The sequence below is a fragment of the Hemibagrus wyckioides genome, linkage group LG19 (genome assembly GCF_019097595.1).
Source record: "Hemibagrus wyckioides isolate EC202008001 linkage group LG19, SWU_Hwy_1.0, whole genome shotgun sequence".
Taxonomy (NCBI): domain Eukaryota; kingdom Metazoa; phylum Chordata; class Actinopteri; order Siluriformes; family Bagridae; genus Hemibagrus; species Hemibagrus wyckioides.
The window spans coordinates 20,821,235-20,846,637 of record NC_080728.1 but is presented as its reverse complement, the minus strand read 5'-3'; the positions used below and the strand labels follow the sequence as shown (position 1 = coordinate 20,846,637).

Below are 25,403 nucleotides of genomic sequence, written 5' to 3'. Positions count from 1 at the left end.
CAATCAGGCAGACAGATTACAAGATAGATAGACAGATAAAAAGATGGACGCAGACAGACTCACAGACAGGCAGACTCACAGAGCTAGGAGACCAATCAACAAGATGAGGATTTTCTGAAGAAGATCAGATCTTTCAGTGTGAACAACAAAATGCTGGAGATCTTCAGACAGGATGAGTGAAGAGTAAGAAGCTGTGGTCTGCTGGGGGTGGAGCCTCAGCACAAATCAGTCGAGTGAATTAGAAGAAGTTTGATGGACATCATCATAATCACCATCATCATCATCACCATCATCATCATCATGGAGCAGTCCATCCATCACACATCCATCTTCATGACTGACAACAAAGACTGAAGACTCCTTCAGCTCCACTGCCATGAAGAACATCTGAGGAACTCGTTCCCACCCTTGTTCTCAACACGTCCGAGGTGTGATAGGAGAACACACAACTGCACAACCATCTACACACTCTGTTTCATTCCAAATGTTTTAGTATCTATCTATCTATCTATCTATCAGCAATAAATGTGTTTATTTTGTTATTTTTCTACTTAATACCCCAGAGCCCATAAAACATTTTCAACCAATCAAACGCTACGTTATTCAGTCTACACACACACACACACACACACACACACACAGTGTGAAAAGATAACAGACAGATAACCTCAGAGGGTTAATCTCTAAATATCTGACTCGCTCTTAAATAAAACATTGTGTGGCGTTTCGGAAGCACGTTTTTCGTGTCTCTTCCACCCGGTGATGTTTGATGATGGTGTTTTAAACATGTCCACTAGGTGGCAGTGCTGCTTTAGGAGAAATGATGCTCGTGCACCCTGATGGAGTGAAGCGGCGCTTCGAGATGAAAAAAAAAATCAAATAAATTAATAAATATCAGATGAATGGTAAATAAACAAACAAATAAATAAATGAATAAAATATTTTGTGGTGTTTTTATTAGCATTGACACACAATCACTGATACACAAACTTTTTTTTTTTACCTTCTTCCTTTTATTGGTTTCTAACTGGAATAAAAGTTATTTTTATTTAATATTAATTCTGAACAGAATTCCTTGGTTACAGTACTGAAGGAGTTTCATAAACACATCCTATAAAAATACAGCATTAAATATTTATTCCAAAATTTCTCTTCTTCTTCTATTTTGCACTGGATCTAAAAGTTCACAGCCGCCAGGTTAGCATGGCGCTAAAATCCTCACACACTAGCACTCGCGTCCGCCTCAGTAACACCGTTAACATTAAAACTTCATAATAAAATAATAGAATTAAACAAACAAATCAAACTTTTTATGATCATCTGAATCACTTCTTTGTGCTCAGGAAGAAAGTGATTCAGGTCTGATTAATGCTAATATTCTAGCTATAAGGCTATCTTAGTCATTAGCCTGTTAGCTCCAGCGCAAAACTAAAGACATTATTAAATGTGTTGCAACTTATTAGATAAATTTGGGGAATTTAAATAAAGAGTTTAAAAGAAAGAAAGTTTGAGTACATGTCGCATTAGCGTATAAATTATGCTGAGTTCGTCCCGACCCTCCAGCACCCCCTAGTGGTGTGGTTGAGTGTTTGTCCCCGTTAGTGTTGTGCTTGAGTGGCGTGTCGTTTCCTGAGCTGGAGCGTTTGCTACAATCCTGATGTTGATCAGAAGGATTAGTGTGTAAACTTCATGCTACGTAAGATAGATGACTCCGGCGCTTCACCACACACACTCCGATCAGACTCAGCACCAGCATCACCGCTCCGGCCGCAATCAGAACGATCTGCACCAGCTCCAGCGTGTCCATGCGGGAGAAGAGCTCCGCCTTAAACATGGCCGCCGTTTCATCATCCAGTGCTGCCGTCTGAGTCACACACACACACACCATACTGATGCTTATGGATGGTGGGATTCAATAGGTAATGGAATCATTGAAATCATTAAATAATGATAGACAGAGAGAGAGGTACAGCGGTAGATCCTCAGAGAGACAGACAGACGGATAGAAAATACTAATAAAACCGATACAAAAAGAAACATGTATAAGAAAAATATACAAGCAGACAGACAGACAGGAAGATAGACAGACAGGACCATAGACATCCAGACAGACAGGCAAACAGATAGACAAGACCATAGACATACATACAGACAGACAGACAGGACCATAGACATCCAGACAGATAGACAAGACCATAGACAGACAGACAGACAGACAGACAAGAAAGACAAGACAATAGACATACATACAGAAAGAAAGACAGACAGACAGGCAGGCAGACAAGACAATAGATGTACAGACATACAGATAGACAGACAGATGGACAGACAAGAAGCATAGACATACATACATACAGACAGGCAGACAGAAATTATAGACATACAGACAGACATGTAGAGAAATAATCAACATACAGACATATAATCAGACAGAATGAATAGATACCCGGACATACAGACAGAGAGACAGACAGACAGATATACACACAGACTGAGAGACAGACAGACAGATCTTCTGACCGTCACTGACCTCATTTAACCACAGGATGGGAAAGATGGTGGTCTGCTTCACTTTATTAAGGATCCTGAGACAGAAAGACAGTGAGGTCATGTAGAACTCTATACAATGTTTTGTAGAACTCTATACAATGTTTTGTAGAACTCTATACATATTTTCTAGAACTCTATACATGTGTTTTGTAGAACTCTATACAATGTTTTGTAGAACTCTATACAATGTTTTGTAGAACTCTATACAATGTTTTGTAGAACTCTATACATGTGTTTTGTAGAACTCTATACATGTGTTTTGTAGAACTCTATACATATTTTCTAGAACTCTATACATGTGTTTTGTAGAACTCTATACATGTTTTGTTGAACTCTATACATGTGTTTTGTAGAACTCTATACATGTGTTTGTAGAACTCTATACATGTTTTGTAGAACTCTATACGTGTTTTGTAGAACTCTATACAATGTTTTGTAGAACTCTATACATGTGTTTTGTAGAACTCTATACAATGTTTTGTAGAACTCTATACATGTGTTTTGTAGAACTCTATACAATGTTTTGTAGAACTCTATACATGTGTTTTGTAGAACTCTATACATGTGTTTTGTAGAACTCTATACATGTTTTGTAGAACTCTATACATGTGTTTTGTAGAACTCTATACATGTTTTGTAGAACTCTATACATGTTTTGTAGAATTCTATACATGTTTTGTAGAACTCTATATGTTTTGTTGAACTCTTTGTGTTTTGTAGAACTCTATACATGTGTTTTGTAGAACTCTATACATATTTTCTAGAACTCTATACATGTGTTTTGTAGAACTCTATACATATTTTCTAGAACTCTATACATGTGTTTTGTAGAACTCTATACATGTTTTGTTGAACTCTATACATGTGTTTGTAGAACTCTATACATGTGTTTTGTAGAACTCTATATGTGTTTTGTAGAACTCTATACGTGTTTTGTAGAACTCTACACGTTTGTTGAATTCTATACATGTGTTTTGTAGAACTCTATACATGTGTTTTGTAGAACTCTATACATGTGTTTTGTAGAACTATACATGTGTTTTGTAGAACTATACATGTGTTTTGTAGAATTCTATACGTGTTTTGTAGAACTCTATACATGTTTTGTAGAACTCTATACATGTTTTGTAGAATTCTATACATGTCATGTAGAACTCTGTGTTTTGTAGAATTCTATACATGTCATGTAGAACTCTGTGTTTTGTGGAACTCTGTGTGTGTTTAGTGGAACTCTGTGTGTGTTTAGTGGAACTCTGTGTGTGTTTTGTGGAACTCTGTGTGTGTTTTGGGGAACTCTGTGTGTGTTTTGTGGAACTCTGTGTGTGTTTTGGGGAACTCTGTGTGTGTTTTGGGGAACTCTGTGTGTGTTTAGTGGAACTCTGTGTGTGTTTTGTGGAACTCTGTGTGTGTTTTGTGGAACTCTGTGTGTGTTTTGTGGAACTCTGTGTGTGTTTTGGGGAACTCTGTGTGTGTTTTGTGGAACTCTGTGTGTGTTTTGGGGAACTCTGTGTGTGTTTTGTGGAACTCTGTGTGTGTTTTGGGGAACTCTGTGTGTGTTTAGTGGAACTCTGTGTGTGTTTTGTGGAGCTCTGTGTGTGTTTTGTGGAACTCTGTGTGTGTTTTGTGGAACTCTGTGTGTGTTTTGTGGAGCTCTGTGTGTGTTTAGTGGAACTCTGTGTGTGTTTTGGGGAGCTCTGTGTGTGTTTTGTGGAACTCTGTGTGTGTTTTGTGGAACTCTGTGTGTGTTTTGTGGAACTCTGTGTGTGTTTTGTGGAACTCTGTGTGTGTTTTGGGGAACTCTGTGTGTGTTTAGTGGAACTCTGTGTGTGTTTTGTGGAGCTCTGTGTGTGTTTAGTGGAACTCTGTGTGTGTTTTGTGGAGCTCTGTGTGTGTTTAGTGGAACTCTGTGTGTGTTTAGTGGAACTCTGTGTGTGTTTTGTGGAACTCTGTGTGTGTTTTGTGGAACTCTGTGTGTGTTTTGTGGAACTCTGTGTGTGTTTTGTGGAGCTCTGTGTGTGTTTTGTGGAACTCTGTGTGTGTTTTGTGGAACTCTGTGTGTGTTTTGTGGAACTCTGTGTGTGTTTTGTGGAACTCTGTGTGTGTTTAGTGGAACTCTGTGTGTGTTTTGGGGAACTCTGTGTGTGTTTTGGGGAACTCTGTGTGTGTTCTGGGGAGCTCTGTGTGTGTTTTGGGGAACTCTGTGTGTGTTTTGTGGAACTCTGTGTGTGTTTTGTGGAACTCTGTGTGTGTTTTGGGGAACTCTGTGTGTGTTTTGGGGAACTCTGTGTGTGTTTTGTGGAACTCTGTGTGTGTTTAGTGGAACTCTGTGTGTGTTTTGGGGAACTCTGTGTGTGTTTTGGGGAACTCTGTGTGTGTTTTGGGGAACTCTGTGTGTGTTTTGTGGAACTCTGTGTGTGTTTAGTGGAACTCTGTGTGTGTTTTGGGGAACTCTGTGTGTGTTTTGTGGAACTCTGTGTGTGTTTTGTGGAACTCTGTGTGTGTTTTGTGGAACTCTGTGTGTGTTTTGTGGAACTCTGTGTGTGTTTTGTGGAACTCTGTGTGTGTTTTGTGGAACTCTGTGTGTGTTTTGTGGAACTCTGTGTGTGTTTAGTGGAACTCTGTGTGTGTTTTGTGGAACTCTGTGTGTGTTTTGTGGAACTCTGTGTGTGTTTTGGGGAACTCTGTGTGTGTTTAGTGGAACTCTGTGTGTGTTTTGTGGAACTCTGTGTGTGTTTTGGGGAACTCTGTGTGTGTTTAGTGGAACTCTGTGTGTGTTTTGTGGAACTCTGTGTGTGTTTTGTGGAACTCTGTGTGTGTTTTGGGGAACTCTGTGTGTGTTTAGTGGAACTCTGTGTGTGTTTTGTGGAACTCTGTGTGTGTTTTGTGGAACTCTGTGTGTGTTTTGGGGAGCTCTGTGTGTGTTTTGGGGAGCTCTGTGTGTGTTTTGTGGAACTCTGTGTGTGTTTTGTGGAACTCTGTGTGTGTTTAGTGGAACTCTGTGTGTGTTTTGTGGAACTCTGTGTGTGTTTTGTGGAACTCAGCAGGAGTCCAGCGGTGTTTTGTGATCATGTTGTGGAACGTACTTGATGTCCTTGGATGGACCGTACATCATGTTGACCTGAAGGCGTTTGGCGAACCTCAGCGTGAAGCCGGTGATCTGAGACACAGAACAGTTCACCACATACAGCTTTATTCCTGTAACCATGACAACGTGACTATCACCTCTAAAACACTGTGCTACATTTAACACTCAGTGATGTGTATGGGCAAACAAGCAAGCAAGGGAAAGCTAGCAAACAAATCTTATCCTGCAGCTGAACACAACGCAGAACGTGAGAGTAAACTAACGTGAACGTTAATCTAGCAAGACTAGCGAGTGAAAATTAGCCTTCAGAATAAAAGCTTACCCTGACAAGCACACAAGCAAAAGCTAACCTTACTAGCAAACACACCCTAGCAAACAAACACAAGTGTAAAGTAAAAGCTAATGAGAAAACAAAAGTTAGCAAAAACTAGCAAGAGAAAACAAACATGTATGAAAAATACTACATAGTTTACTAGCTTTTGCTTGTGTGCTTGTCTCATTTACCTTTACTTTCAGCTAAATAGCACAGAGGCAAAAGCTAACATAACAACCAAATGTGAACTAGTAACTGAAATCTAACCTAGCAAGCAACCTTAAATTAACCAACAAACAAACTCAAATGCAAAAGCTAAGCTAGCATACGAAGGCTAACCTAGTAAACAAACACAACCTCCAGTTCATGGCATCTCACATCCTGAACTTCTGCTCTAATGCCCTAAGCAGGATGTGAGGTTCTAGCAGGAATGTTCTAGCAGGGACTTTTACCGGTTCCACGTCCAGGTAGGTGGAGTGTTCCTCAGGGTTCGGGTTTAAACCATGAACAAGGTCCAGCATCTCTTTACTGCCATGGAGGAAATGAGGGAGAGAAATGAGCACAGGAGTACCTGAAACACACACACCACACATATACATACACACACACACACACACACACACACACACACACACATCACACTACAGGAAAATGAGTTCAGACGTATTAAAAATTCACAAAGAAAACAAATTAGTGAGGTGAGCTAATCTGATGAAGAAACACATCCTGGCAAGTAAAAAAAAATTAACCTAGCATCAAAACACAAGCACTAAGCTAGTAGAGAGCAAAAAGTAGCAAATGAAAACTAGCGTACTGAGTGAAAGCTACATTAGCAAGCAAGATCTAAGCAAACAAAAAGAGGAACAAACATAAATCAGATAGTAAAGTGAAACCTAGCAAACACACAGGACAGTGGAGGTCAAGTAGTGAGCAAAAACATATGAAAACTAGCAAGAAAACTAGCCTAACAAGTGAAAGCTAACCTACAGAAGCTCAGCTAGTGAAGAAAAGCTTACAGAAACATTGCTAGTCTTTTCCCGGGTTGTTGTTGTTATTGTTCTGCTATGACTGTGGAACACACACCTTTACACGTGCTGACGTCCAGCACGCCGGCCACAGTGCAGTTCCTGGTGGTCTCGTTACTGATGCAGTAGCACTGGTTGTCTGGATTTTCGGCGGGGGAGGCGAAGGTGTTGGAGGGCAACATGTAACGATACACAGTGATACCCTTCAGATCCAGACTCTCCTCGAACACGGCCGAGACGGACCTGAGACACGGAGAGGAGGAGGAAGAGGAGGAGAAGGACAATGAAGAGGAAGAGGAAGGGAGGAGGAAAAGGAGGAGGAAGAGGAGCACATAGAGGAGGAGGAAAATGAAGAGGAAGAGAAGGAGGAAGAGGACAACAAAGTGGAAGAGGAGGAGGAAGAGAACAAAGAAGCGGAGGAGGAGGAGGAGGAGGAGAAAGAGGACAATGAAGAGGAAGAGAAAGAGAACAAAGAAGAGGAGGAAGGTTAGGAAATAGGAGGAGGAGGAGAAAGAGGAGGAGGGGGAGAAGGAGGAGATGGAAAAAGAGAATGAAGAGGTTGGGGAAGAGGAGGAAGAAGAGAAGGGGGAAGAGGAGGAGGAAGAGAAGGAGATGGAAGAAGAGGACGAAGAGGAGGAGGAAGAGAAGGGAGAAGAGGAGCACAAAGAGGAGGTGGAGGAGGAGCATGAAGAGGAAGAGGAGGAAGAAGAGGTGAAGTGAATCCAGTGTGATTAAATGCTGATGTACTGAAGCCTGAACTCTGCTGCTGAACTCACTACAAAAATAAAGTACAACATCGCAAACAAACCTCAGAGTTCCTACAGCAGGAGCTGAGGAGCAGTGAGCTACGAGATCTTTACAGAAACAAACCTCAGAGTTCCTACAGCAGGAGCTGAGGAGCAGTGAGCTACGAGATCTTTACAGAAACAAACCTCAGAGTTCCTACAGCAGGAGCTGAGGAGCAGTGAGCTACGAGATCTTTACAGAAACAAACCTCAGAGTTCCTACAGCAGGAGCTGAGGAGCAGTGAGCTACGAGATCTTTACAGAAACAAACCTCAGCACTTCATCACAAAAACTAACCAAGCAAATGAAAGCTAATGCAATAAACAAATCCAAACTAGCAAATGAAAGCTAGCCTAGCAAAAGAATGCAATCTAGCAAGTATAAGTATGTTTATTAACTGAGTAAACAAACTAGCAAACAAAAACGAACAAAAGCTCACCCAGTGAATTAAAGCTAATGTAGCAAGCCAAAAAGAATAATAAGCAAAACTAGCAAACAAAAACTTGCCTAATAAGCAAAAGCAAATAAACAAACATAAACAAACAAAAAATCAAACACAAATAAACACAAACACACAAAATATCAAACACAAACAGATACAAAAACACACACAAACAAAAAAACAAACAAAATCAGACACAAACAGAAAACACAAACAAACAGAAACACAGTAAGAAATGAAAGCTGCTGTGTTGAAGGTCAGTGATGAGTGATGAGTGAAACACACCTGCAGATATCTGAGGAGAAGAAATACAGCGGTGTCTTCTTTTCCAGAAACGGAGAGAAGGACGAGCCGTCTACACACACATACACACACACACACACACAGGTCAGGCTCTAATCTCTAATAGCCGATATGAAGGTGTGTTTTCTGCTCCAACACACTGGCTTCTGTTCTAAACCCGGGGTTCTCAGTAGAACCTCAGGCTCCGTCCCAAATCACTCCTTTACAGAACCCTGGAATGAACTGAGCCCTGACGTGTGTTTGGGACGCAGCCGCAGGTGTGAGAGAGTAAACACTCACCTGTTCCGTTGATCATATCACAGTAGGTATTATTCCAGTAGGACATAGACCTGAAACACACACACACACACACACACACACTGTCAGTCACGTCCTCTCTTCAAAACTGCTGTTTGTTTGTTTACTTGTTCACTTCCTCCGCATGTGTCACTGCTGCTGTCGCCATGACAACAGTCCACCCAGTTCTGATCTCTACATCAGTATGCAGGAAGACAAACCAAACATCTCCATCTGTCTGTCTATCCATCTGTCTGTCCTTCTGTCTGTCTATCCATCTCTCTGTCTTTTTATCTGTCTGTCTATCCATCTGTCTGTCTGTCCATCTGTCTGTCTATCCATATGTCTGTCTTATCTGTCTGTCTATCCATCTGTCTGTCTTTTTATCTGTCTGTCTTTTTTTATCTCTTTAATGTGTGTAAGGACAGACTCACTGCATGTGGTTCCAGGAGTCGATGGTAGAAACTTTGCTGATGTCGTCTTTTCCAGTGAATACGCTGTAAGGGCCGTCGTAGGTTCCGTTATACTGATCACACACACACACACACACACACACACACACATTACCAGTCCATCTCTACACACTGTGACACCATCTATACCACAGAGCTGCTGAATATTGATTCATTCTCTATAACAGCAGCTCTGACAGCTGAACATCACAGGCTAAAGATAATCCTTATTGTAGATTATTACTGATTATTTTATTCTTCAATTGAAGTTTCCTACCGGGTAAAAAACTCCCAGTTGCCCCTTCAGCATGGGGTCTCTGTAGCCCCATAACAGCTCCTTCACTGTTCTGGTCTGAAACAGAGACGAGCCGCTCAGCTGGATCATCATGTTAGCCACCTTGTGATTGACCAGACTGTAGACACCCTGAAACGGAAAAAATAAACTCATTATGACCAGTGATCACTGAGAGACATAACCCTGACCTTGACTCCTGACCCTGAGTCCTGCCCCACAACAACAAAACTCTTAAATGCACCTCAATGCACATCAAACTGAATTAAATCAAGAAAAGTATTACTAAATAATTAAATCTATTTATTTAGCATCTAAAGACTACACCTTTTTCCCTGTTAACATGAACTCTAATAAGAACTGTGTTAGTGTCTCTCTCACACACACACACACACCCACTGTCTCTCTCACACACACACGCGTTTGAGACACACCCCCTTTATCGATGGTGTCAGTGAGAGATAAAAGCTCTGTGAATGATCTCCGTCCTCACCAGCTTTATCACCAGGAGTTACACTCTTACATATAATCTTACCCAGAATGCACTGCTCTAATAACACTATAACATGATAACATGAACAGGGAGAGAGAGGTAGAGGGTGTGTGTGTGTTTGTTTGTAATGCGTGTGTATATAAAGTATGTGAGTTTTTGTGTTTTTATATATGTGCATGTACAGAATATGTGTGTATGTATGTGTGTGTGTGTGTGGGTACATGTGTATGGATATATATAGTGTGTGTGTGTGTGTATATTCAGTCGAGACGTTAACACACAGCCACAGCGATGTTCAGTGAGGTCACCATGTCCTCCTCTGCTCCTACAGACATGCTGGGCTCAAAGATAGCTCCTGAGGGCAGCAGGAAGGAGACGGTGTGGTTGGGGAAGAAGGTGACGTTCTCTTTAGGGATGAACCTCGTCCTGAAGAACACAAGAACACATGAAGGGCTTCAGTCCTGATTCACATCATCTGTATATTATATATATAATCTGTAGAGAACAGTGTTTTATTCAATCAGTGCTACGGGAGATGATGTCATCAACACGCGCCGCTTGCATCACCCACTCCTGAGGTGCTTGAAAAGACCTTCCAGATTCTCGAGGTCTAAAGCGTTTTTTCCCACAAACAAAATAACAAAATGTTGACAAAATGGTAGCTTGTATTGTGTAGCTTGTTAATGTTAGATTAGCAGGCTAGTCAGATAAATATCATGTTCAGCTCATATAGATTAAAAGAAAAACATGCTTTTTAAGTTTTATTAATTGAAATAAATAAAACTATATGAACTTTTAGCAGGAGCTTAGCTAATTTAGCCAGCTTAATTTAATGTACTGAAATATAGCATACTGTACATACTGGAGCCAAAACACATGCAGATCGGGGTTATTCCACCAAATACTGATCTCTTAATGTTATTTATCCAAAGCATTAACACAATTTGTTTGCAAATTATTTGCATTTTGTTTAATTTGAGTTATTAATACTGCATGATCTTGGGTTATTTTGATATGTTGTCTTTTCCTTTAAATATACACTCTTAATAACAATAGTTATATTTTGAATTTAGGAGAAATATTGTCAGCAGTTCACAAAAAATGAAACAAAACTGTTCATCTCATCAATACATGAACCTGGAAGAAGAAAACATGAGAAACTGCAGTGGGCTCTTATTTTTTCCAGAGCTGTACATTAGATTTAAAAAAAAAATTATTATAAATATATATATATTTTTTTATTTAAAGCTACACAAACAACCACAGTGAGGTAAAAAAAAAAATAAAATAAAAAACTTTTACTTCAAAACATGATTTAATTTTATGGATGCGTTTATCACGCTCCTGCGTATTCTCCAGTTATTGCTCGTTTTGCTCTCGACCAATCATAATGCACGTTCAGAGACTCACCTGAGACGGTACGAAGAGATTAAACAGTCCTGAGGTTTAATAACCGGTGAAAATAATAAACAGATGTTGAAACCCGACAGAGACTTTTGAACCTGCGTGAGGATTACATAAAAAGGTAATCAGATCAGATTAGCGGAGCCGTTAAGCAATAAATCTACCCTGTATTATGTATTTGAGGGGAAAGGGAGCACAACGTGTTCTTTTATTATGACGGTGATGAAAGTAAAACTAGTCAGCTGATCAGAAACAGAGGAGTCTCCGGTGTTAGGGCTTTGTAGCGCTCAGTGCTAACACTGTGACTTTCAATTTCCTCTGATGTGTATTTTAGTAAATTACTAATTAAACACTCTGTATGGTAAAATTTTGGATTTATCTAACTAGGAAATATCAACATTTACCTCAGAGTTGATGTTTAATGACCAAGAAAACACTCAGTTTGGCTAAAATTATGATTTTTCTAGCTAGCATGTAGCTGCTAATTCTTTTACCCAGACAGTGCAAAGCAAAAATCATACAAAATCATCAGGAATTATCAATATCTGTTACGAAAATACGTTATCTGACTAAAATTGATTTAGCATGTAGCTGTTCATTCTTATATACAAACAATTTACAGGCACGTGAATAGAATTGAGACAAAAACTATCTGGAATATTAACATTTACCTCAGAAATGTTGATCATTTGTTTTTTTTTGTAATTTGTAAAGATTTAAGAAACACATAATACAGTTTATATTTGGATTTATCTAGCTATCTTAATTTTTTTTAACTTTTACACAGACGATGTAAAGGATAATGTGTGGGTAAAATTTTGATTAAACTAACTAGCATTTAGCTATCAATTTTTTAATACAGGTGACGTGAAGGCACAGTGATGGTGGAAATGAGACAAAACTTTAAGGAAAGTTAAACCTTTATCTCAGATACACTATATTCCCAAAAGTATTCGCTCACCCATCCAAATAATCAGAATCAGGTGTTCCAATCACTTCCATGGCCACAGGTGTATAAAATCAAGCACCTAGGCATGCAGACTGTTTTTACAAACATTTGTGAAAGAATGGGTCGCTCTCAGGAGCTCAGTGAATTCCAGCGTGGAACTGTGATAGGATGCCACCTGTGCAACAAATCCAGTCGTGAAATTTCCTCGCTCCTAAATATTCCACAGTCAACTATCAGCTGTATTATAAGAACGTGGAAGTGTTTGGGAACGACAGCAACTCAGCCACGAAGTGGTAGGCCACGTAAACTGACGGGGCGGGGTCAGCGGATGCTGAGGCGCATAGTGCGAAGAGGTCGCCAACTTTCTGCAGAGTCAATCGCTACAGACCTCCAAACTTCATGTGGCCTTCAGATTAGCTCAAGAACAGTGTGCAGAGAGCTTCATGGAATGGGTTTCCATGGCCGAGCAGCTGCATCCAAGCCATACATCACCAAGTGCAATGCAAAGCGTCGGATGCAGTGGTGTAAAGCACGCCGCAACTGGACTCTAGAGCAGTGGAGACGCGTTCTCTGGAGTGACGAATCGCGCTTCTCCATCTGGCAATCTGATGGACGAGTCTGGGTTTCGCGGTTGCCAGGAGAACGGTACTTGTCTGACTGCATTGTGCCAAGTGTAAAGTTTGGTGGAGGGGGGATTATGGTGTGGGGTTGTTTTTCAGGAGCTGGGCTTGGCCCCAAAAGCAACGTCCATAAAGACATGGATGACAGAGTCTGGTGTGGATTAACTTGACTGGCCTGCACAGAGTCCTGACCTCAACCCAATAGAACACCTTTGGGATGAATTAAAGCGGAGACTGAGGGCCAGGCCTTCTCGTCCAACATCAGTGTGTGACCTCACAAATGCGCTTCTGGAAGAATGGTCAAAAATTCCCATAAACACACTCCTAAACCTTGTGGACAGCCTTCCCAGAAGAGTTGAAGCTGTTATAGCTGCAAAGGGTGGACCGACGTCATACTGAACCCTATGGATTAGGAATGGGATGTCACTTAAGTTCATATGCGAGTCAAGGCAGGTGAGCGAATACTTTTGGCAATATAGTGCATGTTGAGAAATTATTAGGAATTATTAAAGAAACACATAATATAGCTAGAATTAATGGATTTAGCTAGCATGTAGCTCTTAAATCTTTTACATAGACAATGTAAAGGCACAATGACTGTAGAAATGAGACAAAACTATCGGGAATATCAACATTTACCACAGATGTGTTAAATCCAAAGAAAACACAGTGTTTGACTGAAATTATGATTTATTTAGCTAGCATGTAGATGTTACTTCATATATACTGTATCTGCAATGTAAAGGCACAGCAATGGTAGAAATTAGCTAAAAAATACAATAATAATATCAACATTTACCTCAGATTTGTTGGTAAATTATTCAGGATAATTAAGATAATTAAGTACATGATATGGCTAAAATGTATTGATTTAGCTAGCATGTAGCTCTAGCATGTAGTATTTTGCTTTACACAGCTAATAAAATAGCACAGGGGTAGTGAAAATGAGGCAAAATTATCAGGAATATGAACTTTTACCTCAGATGTGGTGTTAAATTCCAAAGACTATAATTTTATAATATTATATATATTATTATAATTTTATAGTTTGACTATAATTATGATTCATCTACTGCGATGGACTGGTGACCTGTCCAGGGTGTACCCCTGCCTTTCGCCCTATGTGTGCTGGGATAGGCTCCAGCAGACCCCCGTGACCCTAATTAGGAATAAGTGGGTATAGACAATCAATGACTGTTAGCATGTAGATGTTAGTTCTTATATTCTGTATGTCAAATATTAGAAATTAGGTAAAAAAATTATATAAAGCTACAGTGATAGTAGAAATGAGACAGGAATATCAACTTTTAGCTCAGATGTGGTGTTAAATTTGAAAGAAAACACTGTTCCGGATTCATCTAGCTAGCGTGTAGTTGTTATTTTTTTTGAATATGCAGACAAAATGATCCAGGAGCATTGACATTTACCTCGGAAATGTTGGAAAACTGCTAAAAAAAAAAAGGCTAGTTACAGCTAGTTAAGTCGTGATACTGAGAACCGCAGATGCTAAAGCTTTACTTCTGACTGCTAGAAAGCTCAGACACTGGAGACTCCTTCCTTCAGTGTTCAGTATATAAGGCATAAAGCTTTACACGTCTCTGAGAATGAGCTGTTCCTATAGAAATGATAGAGAACGAGCGCATTAATATAAACTAATATAAAAATATTAGAGAAAATTAATTAACAGCTTCTGACCAATTAGAATCCAGCAGGGCCGAGACTCGGGGGTGGGGGGTGGGGGAGGGTAATGTGAGGAGAGGGAACATTTGCTTTTGCTTGCATCAGACTGACGTTGGATGAGTTTTTGTTCTCTCCTTCTGTTCAGCGCATCAGACATCTGAAGGACGATTCTCTGAGGCATGTGACGGAGGCTGTATCCCTCTCTCACACAGCGTTAGTGAGGAATATAAGCAGTACGTTAATGAAACTGCACCACGCTGACCTCCCGCCTCACCTGTACGTGTACGGTCCTTTCTGCAGAAGCTGAGGAATACTGCCATTATTCAGCACCTCGTCTGGGTTCTGCACGTTAAACAGCCAGAACTGTCTGTACACCGGAGCGCCGGCAGAGATCCAGTTCCCGTACGCCGTGGTTCCTTCCTCCAGCACGGCTTCCTGTAAAAGCACAATGTTAGCTTTGCTTCAGCTTGTTCTACTGGGGGATTTTTTGCAAGATGAAACAGAACCCGATGAGCTGAATCATTCATGTCAGACCAAGTGTTTAGCCAACTGTGATTCTGGGCTGTGTCCCAAATGCCAGGGTCTGACAGAGACCCACTTCTTAGCACTGGCGCTAACAAGTAAAGATGAAAAAAAAAGAGTGTGTGCCTGAAAGAGCCTGAAAGAGTGTGTGACAGATCGTAGCCACAGCACTACCTAGCTGGACGTCTGTTAGCCAGTTAATTAGCAGGTATTGTGATATCTAATAGAGTTAGAATTACAGTTATATATTAAACATCACTGCAATTATGCTTGTTTTTCTTTACAACGTTATTACAAATCTACCTCACCTGTCAATCATTTCTTAGCATTAAAGAAGCAGTAAGTAATGTTTAGTATTTCTGGGTATGAGGCTCATTAAAATCTCCAAAAAATGATACAAATTAATTAAAAAAATAAAAAATTTAAATGACATGATAGGGGTGGAGCTAATTTCAGGGCCTTAAAAAATGTAAGCATTAAGTTTAATAGACTTAATGTTAACAACAGATATTATCACAAAGCAGCTTTAAAATTCATAATATATCATTATAAAACAATTACAAAACTTTAAATACATCAACAAACTAAACATCAGCGTTAAATATATAAATTAAAAGAATAAATAAGTAAATTAATAAAATAAATAAGTAAATACAAAAATAAATAAATCAATAAAACAAATAAATAAGTAAACTAAAAAATAATAAATAAGTACATTAAAAAATAAATAAGAAAACAAAAATAAATAATAACTTAAAAGAATAAATAAGTAAATTAATACAATAAATGAGTAAATAAATAAATAAGTAAATTAATTAAAAAAAGATCAGACTCATAGATTTTGTAAATGAGCTTTAACGTTGTTTAACACTGATCTGGAAACATGTCTAAATAGTACAGACCTCAGCTTTAAAACTTATACAGCACATTTATTTAAACACACACAGTCTCTCGGATACAAAGAATGGCGCCATGTGAGCAATGAGCAATAAAATAATAAATATATATGTGCAGATAAAGCCTTAGTTAATAATGTCTATAATACAGTGCAATATTCCTGTAGATTAGAGGACTTGCTGATAAACACGCAGCTCATTGATATAAAACACGGAATAAAGAGATAGATGATAATCAGCATGAGATCTACAGCAGAAATTAGCTAGAGTTTCTTTCATTTTGGATCATGACAAATAATTCAACCTTAACTCAGGACTCTTTACATCAGAGAGAAAAAAACGTGTTTTGTATTTCATTTTAGCTAGCATGATTTTAGCTACAACTTCACCTTCAACCTTTAGCTAATAATATAATGTAACTGGAATAACATAAAGTGGCTGTAAAATTATATCTTGATGTCATTTAAAGAACGACAAGCGTTGTTAAAAGACAAACAAACGCTTGTCATGTTGAAAACATGACAAGAAAGCGTAAACTCATCTGTCCTGAAGATGTCACAGCTTTACCTCTGACCTTTACTAAGCTCTGACACTGGATACTCCTTCCATCATAGTTCAGCTCATGTCTCATGAGTGGTTTCTACAGAAACGATAACGTATTCGATAGAACGATGCTGCTAATATAAGCCTGTGATTTATAGGAAAAAATCAATCAACAAATTCTGACCAATCAGAACGAAATAACATACTGATGTCATTTAAAGAAAAAAAAAACTGCATCCATTTTGGGTGGAGGGACGTGTACAAAAAGTAAACAAAACAACACTGCTTTGTGATTGGAAAGTCTGAACACAACAGGAAGGATTTTTCCTGTATTATTTTTTCTTGAACTGATCTTTACTCTGTTCACTAACAGTACATTAAACTGCATAACGCTGTAGAAAATCAACTCTATCAGCTGTTATAATACATTATAAAACTCATTAGAACAAAACTCATTAGAACATGTTATACTGCGTCTGGTTGCCGATAGCGACAGGGAGACGGTAAAAATGCTCGCAAAGACAAACTGCACTGGACACAGGGCACAAAATTTTATCCGGGTTTAAGTCTGAAGTGGGCGTGGCCTACTGAAGGTACTACTTTTTCTTTTCTTTTATCTTTTTTATTTATTTGCCTGGTTTTTATGAAAGCTAAAAGCCCTGTATAATAAAAATATTCAAATGAGTAGACACCTATAGACTGAGCTATTGTAATATTCATTTTAATACAGTTTTAATATAACAATAGCTTATAATATAATATATTAGTGTTTTTGTTTGCAGAAATTTCTTGTGATTTTTTTCCGAATGAGTTTAGTTGCTTCTTTTCAGCAAAATATAATAAAATCAGTAGCCTGACTGAAACTGATGCAACCTTGTCCAGACTTTTATAGTTCGTTAGTTAGCTAGTTACTTTGATAGTCATGTTAATGAACGTGTCTCTAGTATGAAAAATCCGTATTTGTATTCGTCTAGAACGGATCTCTGATCAACATCGTGTTCGTAATCGGTTACATCACTGCAACATACACGCAATATAACGATCCCTTACAACAGATCTTCAGCACAGCGCTATGTATGAAGCACTTTTCTGCATTTGCATAATAGATATTACATAATCGCAACGATCTGTCATATAATTAAGTAGCTGATATTTTCTCAAAGCTGGGTTCAAATCCCGGGTTCGTACAGGCAGGGACCTTTCTGTGTGGAGTTTGCATGTTCTCCCCGTGCCTGTGTGGGTTTACTCCAGGTACTCCGGTTTCATCCCACAGTCCAAAAACATGTACATTAGGTTGATTGGTCATTCTAAATTGCCCACAGGAGTGAGTGTGAGTGTGTGTGGTTGTCTGTCTCTGTCTGTGGCCCTGTGATGGACTGGTGACCTGTCCAGGGTGTACCCCTGACTTTTGCCCAGTGTGTGCTGGGATAGACTCCAGCAGATCCCCGTCACCCTGATTAGGAGTAAAGCGGGTATAGAGAATGGATGGATGGATGGATATTTTCTCAAAGCTTTATCGTGTCGCTGAAGTCGGTTTTTCAGTAAAACTCTAACTCAGGACTTCTTCTGAATTGAACTGTACAATGCAGTAACACTAAACAAATAGCACTTTGTAAAATGAGCACGATGTTATGACGTCAGAAATTTCTATCATTGTTCAGTAATTTAACACAAACCAAAGCAGCTCTTTAGGGATGAGAAGGCTACAGTATTTTTGGCATCATGTCTACAGTCCTGAACTAAAGCAGCAAACTTCAAACGCCTTTGCAGATCGAATTGGATTTGCTGTAAAGGAGAAAAATGATGTACACTTCATTCTGGGGTGAAATATAATATCCTTTAACGTCTGCAGGTGCTAAAGGGTCAATAGGACACAACCATGAACCCAAGGGATTCATCTCACGCGCTGTTCATTCATTCTTTTCTTTATCACCTTTTTTTTTAAAGCACATCTTTTTTTTTTTATCTCACCTTTTTGACAGTGCTCCCGATCACATAGTCTCCCACCGGAATGAGGATGATCCCGAGCGCGCACGCGACCGCGCCGATGACACTCCCGGCGATGAAGCAGCATTTCAGACGATTCATGATGGAGGAGAAATACTAATTAGAATAAAAATAAAAATAATTTAAAAAGAAAATAAAAAGGTCGGGGGGAGGGAAAGGGAGTAGAAGACGGACGGAGGGCTCTGTGCGTGACGGGTGAGCGCGCGCGACAGAGACAGAGTGTGTGTGAGAGAGAGTGTATGTGTGTGTGTCTGAGAGAGAGAGAGAGAGAGAGAGAGAGAGAGAGAGAGCACACCCTAATACGGTCCAAGGTTAACGACAGCGCGCGCGCACGCCCCGGTATCAGGCTGCGCGCGCTATCAGCAGCATGTCGACAGAGAGATATGAGAGTGCTGAGACAAGCGCAAGAACATCATCAAGACACGAAAAGTGAAAAAACCCCAACAAAACAACATCAGTGTTTTAATTAACGGTGCCGGATAAAACGGATGATGACTAAACACTTGCAATACTCATTGCATTAACACTTATAACGCGGAATTAGACTCGACATGCATGATCATATAAGGAATTAACACCTACACTGAGACACAAACACTGAATGTTGAATTGGAGCTCTATAGAGCTTAGAGATAGATATAGAGAATATAGAGCTCTAAACACTTACAGTGATGTAAGATCAACACTTAATATTAAAATAACGTTAACACCGTTGAAAAACCACTTCATGGTGTTGATTAAAAACCAACACCAACTCAGCAACACCAGTAAACACCTCCAAGTGTTGAATGGGTTATGAATTAACACTTACAGTGTTAACACCTTCACTACTTAGTGTTGAACTAACACCAACCCTGTTGATTTAATGCCTCTTATGTGGATTTATCACCCCATAATGTTGACTAAACACCAACATCTAGTTCAGTAACACTGAATTCTAACATAATGTCAACCTGACATATGTGACAATGAAGGAATGAACACCTACAATGATCAGTAAACACAGCAAACACCAAGTGTTGAATGAGTTATGAATAAACACTTTCAAGCAGTGTTGGTTTAATCAGAACTTGTTGAACTAATGGCAACCCTGTAGAATTAACACCTCTAATGTAGACACGAATGAACTCATACAGTGTTGACTAAACACCAGCACTTAAGTCTTTAACTTTGAATTCAACAATAATGTTGATGATGGAATGAACAGCTATAATGATACATAAACACCAGCAAACACTGAGCATTGAGTGTGTTATAAACAAACACTCACGATGTTGTTGTGAAATCAGTGGTGTTAATGATGAAACAACAACAAAACTTGAATTATCTCTGATATTTAATAAGCTAACTTATTAGTGTTGAATGAACACTAAATTCAGTAATACTATATAAGACCTAAAGTGGTGAACTTCTATAAGTCTTACCCTGTATAAATCACCCCTATAGTGTTATTAAAGTAAGTGTTGGTGTTCAGTAAACACTGTAGCATAATTAAGTCTATATTAGAGGTGTTAATTCAACAGTGCTGGCAGCTAGTTCAATACTGCATGTGTTGATTTACCTACACTGTGTCAGCTCTCAAGGTGTTTATTCGTAATGTTTCTAATTTAATCTTTGGTGTTTGGTGATCATCATCAGTGTTAATTAACACTTATAATATCAAACCCCTATAAAAAGGAAATTGTAGTGTTAATTAGCACAAAAAGTATTGAATGAACACTTACACTATTACATTTTAATCTAGAGTACATTTTAATAAGAGTGAACCAAACACTGTAGGTGTTTATACAATACTGTAAGAGTGAACCCAACACTGTAGTTTATTCAATATTGTAAGAATAAACCCAAACACTGTTGGTGTTTATTCAATACTGTAAGAGTGAACCCAACACTGTAGTTTATACAATTCTGTAAGAGTGAACCCAACACTGTAGTTTATACAATTCTGTAAGAGTGAACCCAACACTGTAGTTTATTCAATATTGTAAGAGTAAACCCAAACACTGTTGGTGTTTATTCAATACTGTAAGAGTAAACCCAACACTGTAGTTTATTCAATATTGTAAGAATAAACCCAAACACTGTTGGTGTTTATTCAATACTGTAAGAGTGAACCCAACACTGTAGTTTATACAATTCTGTAAGAGTGAACCCAACACTGTAGTTTATACAATTCTGTAAGAGTGAACCCAACACTGTAGTTTATTCAATACTGTAAGAGTAAACCCAAACACTGTTGGTGTTTATTCAATACTGTAAGAGTGAACCCAACACTGTAGTTTATTCAATACTGTAAGAGTAAACCCAAACACTGTTGGTGTTTATTCAATACTGTAAGAGTGAACCCAACAATGTAGTTTATACAATTCTGTAAGAGTGAACCCAACACTGTAGTTTATTCAATATTGTAAGAGTGAACCCAAACACTGTTGGTGTTTATTCAATACTGTAAGAGTGAACCCAACACTGTAGTTTATTCAATATTGTAAGAGTAAACCCAAACACTGTTGGTGTTTATTCAATACTGTAAGAGTGAACCCAACACTGTAGTTTATTCAATACTGTAAGAATAAACCCAACACTGTAGTTTATTTAATACTGTAAGAGTGAACCCAACACTGTAGTTTATACAATTCTGTAAGAGTAAACCCAACACTGTAGTTTATTCAATACTGTAAGAATAAACCCAACACTGTAATTTATTTAATACTGTAAGAGTAAACCCAACACTGTAGTTTATTTAATACTGTAAGAGTAAACCCAACACTTTAGTTTATACAATACTGTAAGAATAAACCCAACACTGTAGTTTATTCAATACTGTAAGAATAAACCCAACACTGTAGTTTATTCAATACTGTAAGAATAAACCCAACACTGTAGTTTATTCAATACTGTAAGAGTAAACCCAACACTGTAGGTGTTTATTCAATACTGTAAGAGTAAACCCAACACTGTAGTTTATTCAATACTGTAAGAGTAAACCCAACACTGTAGTTTATTCAGTACTGTAAGAGTAAACCCAACACTGTAGTTTATTCAATACTGTAAGAGTAAACCCAAACACTGTAGTTTATTTAATATTGTAAGAGTAAACCCAACACTGTAGTTTATACAATACTGTAAGAGTAAACCCAACACTGTAGGTGTTTATTCAATACTGTAAGAGTAAACCCAACACTGTAGTTTCTTCAATACTGTAAGAGTAAACCCAACACTGTAGTTTATACAATACTGTAAGAGTAAACCCAACACTGTACTTTATTTAATACTGTAAGAGTAAACCCAACACTGTAGTTTATTTAATACTGTAAGAGTAAACCCAACACTATAGGTGTTTATTCAATACTGTAAGAGTAAACCCAACACTCTAGGTGTTTATTCAATACTGTAAGAGTAAACCCAACACTGTAGTTTATTCAGTACTGTAAGAGTAAACCCAACACTGTAGTTTATTCAGTACTGTAAGAGTAAACCCAACACTGTAGGTGTTTATTCAATACTGTAAGAGTAAACCCAACACTGTAGTTTATTCAATACTGTAAGAGTAAACCCAACACTGTAGTTTATTCAATTCTGTAAGAGTAAACCCAACACTGTAGTTTATTCAATACTGTAAGAGTAAACCCAAATGCTGTAGTTTATTCAATACTGTAAGAGTAAACCCAACACTGTAGTTTATTTAATACTGTAAGAGTAAACCCAAATGCTGTAGTTTCTTCAATACTGTAAGAGTAAACCCAACACTGTAGTTTATACAATACTGTAAGAGTAAACCCAACACTGTAGTTTATTTAATACTGTAAGAGTAAACCCAACACTGTAGTTTATTTAATACTGTAAGAGTAAACCCAACACTGTAGGTGTTTATTCAATACTGTAAGAGTAAACCCAACACTCTAGGTGTTTATTCAGTACTGTAAGAGTAAACCCAACACTGTAGTTTATTCAGTACTGTAAGAGTAAACCCAACACTGTAGTTTATTCAGTACTGTAAGAGTAAACCCAACACTGTAGTTTATTCAGTACTGTAAGAGTAAACCCAACACTGTAGTTTATTTAATACTGTAAGAGTAAACCCAACACTTTAGGTGTTTATTCAATACTGTAAGAGTAAACCCAACACTGTACTTTATTTAATACTGTAAGAGTAAACCCAACACTGTAGTTTATTTAATACTGTAAGAGTAAACCCAACACTGTAGGTGTTTATTCAATACTGTAAGAGTAAACCCAACACTGTAGTTTATTCAGTACTGTAAGAGTAAACCCAACACTGTAGGTGTTTATTCAATACTGTAAGAGTAAACCCAACACTGTAGTTTATTCAATACTGTAAGAGTAAACCCAACACTGTAGTTTATTCAATTCTGTAAGAGTAAACCCAACACTGTAGTTTATTCAATACTGTAAGAGTAAACCCAAATGCTGTACTTTATTCAATACTGTAAGAGTAAACCCAACACTGTAGTTTATTTAATACTGTAAGAGTAAACCCAACACTGTAGGTGTTTATTCAATACTGTAAGAGTAAACCCAACACTCTAGGTGTTTATTCAGTACTGTAAGAGTAAACCCAACACTGTAGTTTATTCAGTACTGTAAGAGTAAACCCAACACTGTAGTTTATTCAGTACTGTAAGAGTAAACCCAACACTGTAGTTTATTCAGTACTGTAAGAGTAAACCCAACACTGTAGTTTATTTAATACTGTAAGAGTAAACCCAACACTGTAGTTTATTCAATACTGTAAGAGTAAACCCAACACTGTAGTTTATTCAGTACTGTAAGAGTAAACACAACACTGTAGTTTATTTAATACTGTAAGAGTAAACCCAACACTGTAGTTTATTTAATTCTGTAAGAGTAAACCCAACACTGTAGTTTATTCAATACTGTAAGAGTAAACCCAACACTGTAGTTTATTCAGTACTGTAAGAGTAAACCCAACACTGTAGTTTATTTAATACTGTAAGAGTAAACCCAACACTCTAGGTGTTTATTCAGTACTGTAAGAGTAAACCCAACACTGTAGTTTATTCAGTACTGTAAGAGTAAACCCAACACTGTAGTTTATTCAGTACTGTAAGAGTAAACCCAACACTGTAGTTTATTCAGTACTGTAAGAGTAAACCCAACACTGTAGTTTATTTAATACTGTAAGAGTAAACCCAACACTGTAGTTTATTCAGTACTGTAAGAGTAAACCCAACACTGTAGTTTATTTAATACTGTAAGAGTAAACCCAACACTGTAGTTTATTCAGTACTGTAAGAGTAAACCCAACACTGTAGTTTATTCAGTACTGTAAGAGTAAACCCAACACTGTAGTTTATTCAATACTGTAAGAGTAAACCCAACACTGTAGTTTATTCAATACTGTAAGAATAAACCCAACACTGTAGTTTATTCAATACTGTAAGAATAAACCCAACACTGTAGTTTATTCAATACTGTAAGAGTAAACCCAACACTGTAGTTTATTCAATACTGTAAGAGTAAACCCAGCACTGTAGTTTATTCAATACTGTAAGAATAAACCCAACACTGTAGTTTATTCAATACTGTAAGAATAAACCCAACACTGTAGTTTATTCAATACTGTAAGAATAAACCCAACACTGTAGTTTATTTAATACTGTAAGAGTAAACCCAAATGCTGTAGTTTATTCAATACTGTAAGAATAAACCCAACACTGTAGTTTATTCAATACTGTAAGAGTAAACTCAACACTGTAGTTTATTCAATACTGTAAGAATAAACCCAACACTGTAGTTTATTCAATACTGTAAGAATAAACCCAACACTGTAGTTTATTCAATACTGTACGAATAAACCCAACACTGTAGTTTATTCAATACTGTAAGAGTAAACCCAAACACTGTAGTTTATTTAATACTGTAAGACTAAACCCAAACACTGTAGTTTACTTAATACTGTAAGAGTAAACCCAACACTGTAAAATTTTTGTAAAGATTAGCCCAACAATGTGTGTTTACAGTGTAACACGACTGTAAGACTTTATTCAATACTGTTAAATTTACCCTAACACTGTAAACTGTTAGCTAACAGTAGTTGTAGCATTATTGTATTGAGTTTCTCTTATTAGGTTTATTCACTCAGGAACAGCTTTATAATAAAATAATATAAAATAAATCCTAGTGTCTCTGGGAGGTTTGTTCTGTATATCAGCAACAGCATCACCAATTACAATAAACACTGTCTGATACAGTAATAATTAATTCAGTATTGTTTTATTCCACATGCTGAAGAACTGATGCAGAGGTCAAAGTAGAGCAGCTTTTAGAAAGCAGATAAGAAACACGTCAGAGCTTTAATCTATAACGAGGGTGTAAGGGTTTAATTTCTACACACAGAGACACTACAGTAATATCACCAGGACTTATTACTGTGTAGTGTCAGGCTGGATGTTTAGATATATGGTGTATATTAGGACCCATTCTCTCTGTATAATCAAAATTAGATTATTTTTCAACATAATTTGCAGATTTCACTTCAGCTGTACTGATCAGGCATAACATTATGACTGGTGATCATGGCACCTGTTAGTGGTGGGATATATTAGGCAGAAAGTGAACATTTTGTCCTCAAAGTTGATGTTTGAAGCAGGAAAAATGGACAAGTATAAGGATTTGAGCTTCGAGTTTGACGAAGGGCCAAATTGTGATGGCTAGACCACTGGATCAGAGCATCTCCAAAACTGCAGCTCTTGTGGGGTGTTCCCGGTCTGCAGTGGTCAGTATC

The 25,403-nt window shown here is 37.9% G+C and overlaps 1 protein-coding gene across 1 annotated transcript; it reads right to left on the bottom strand.

Moving 5' to 3' along the window:
* Window positions 1-961: 961 nt before the first annotated feature.
* cd36 (CD36 molecule (thrombospondin receptor)) lies at window positions 962-18,908 on the bottom strand. Its single transcript, XM_058416822.1, has 12 exons — window positions 18,602-18,908; window positions 14,944-15,104; window positions 10,298-10,442; window positions 9,509-9,655; window positions 9,214-9,305; window positions 8,783-8,832; window positions 8,486-8,555; window positions 7,032-7,216; window positions 6,401-6,519; window positions 5,634-5,707; window positions 2,531-2,585; window positions 962-1,864 (listed from the first exon to the last, which is right to left on the bottom strand). Exons 1-12 carry the CDS (start codon window positions 18,716-18,718, stop codon window positions 1,688-1,690), a joined length of 1,392 nt encoding a protein of 463 aa, XP_058272805.1. The 5' UTR covers window positions 18,719-18,908; the 3' UTR covers window positions 962-1,687.
* Window positions 18,909-25,403: the final 6,495 nt, after the last annotated feature.

What these genes read in the sequence shown, in the direction of transcription:
- cd36 (XM_058416822.1), bottom strand. Translation starts at nt 18,718, where the DNA reads ATGAATCGTCTGAAATGCTGCTTCATCGCCGGGAGTGTCATCGGCGCG. An exon ending in TTCTCCTCAGATATCTGCAG is followed by an intron (nt 7,217 to 8,485) that starts GTGTGTTTCACT and finishes TCCGTGTCTCAG; the next exon opens with GTCCGTCTCGGCCGTGTTCG. An exon ending in CCTACCTGGACGTGGAACCG is followed by an intron (nt 5,708 to 6,400) that starts GTAAAAGTCCCT and finishes TCTGTGTCTCAG; the next exon opens with ATCACCGGCTTCACGCTGAG.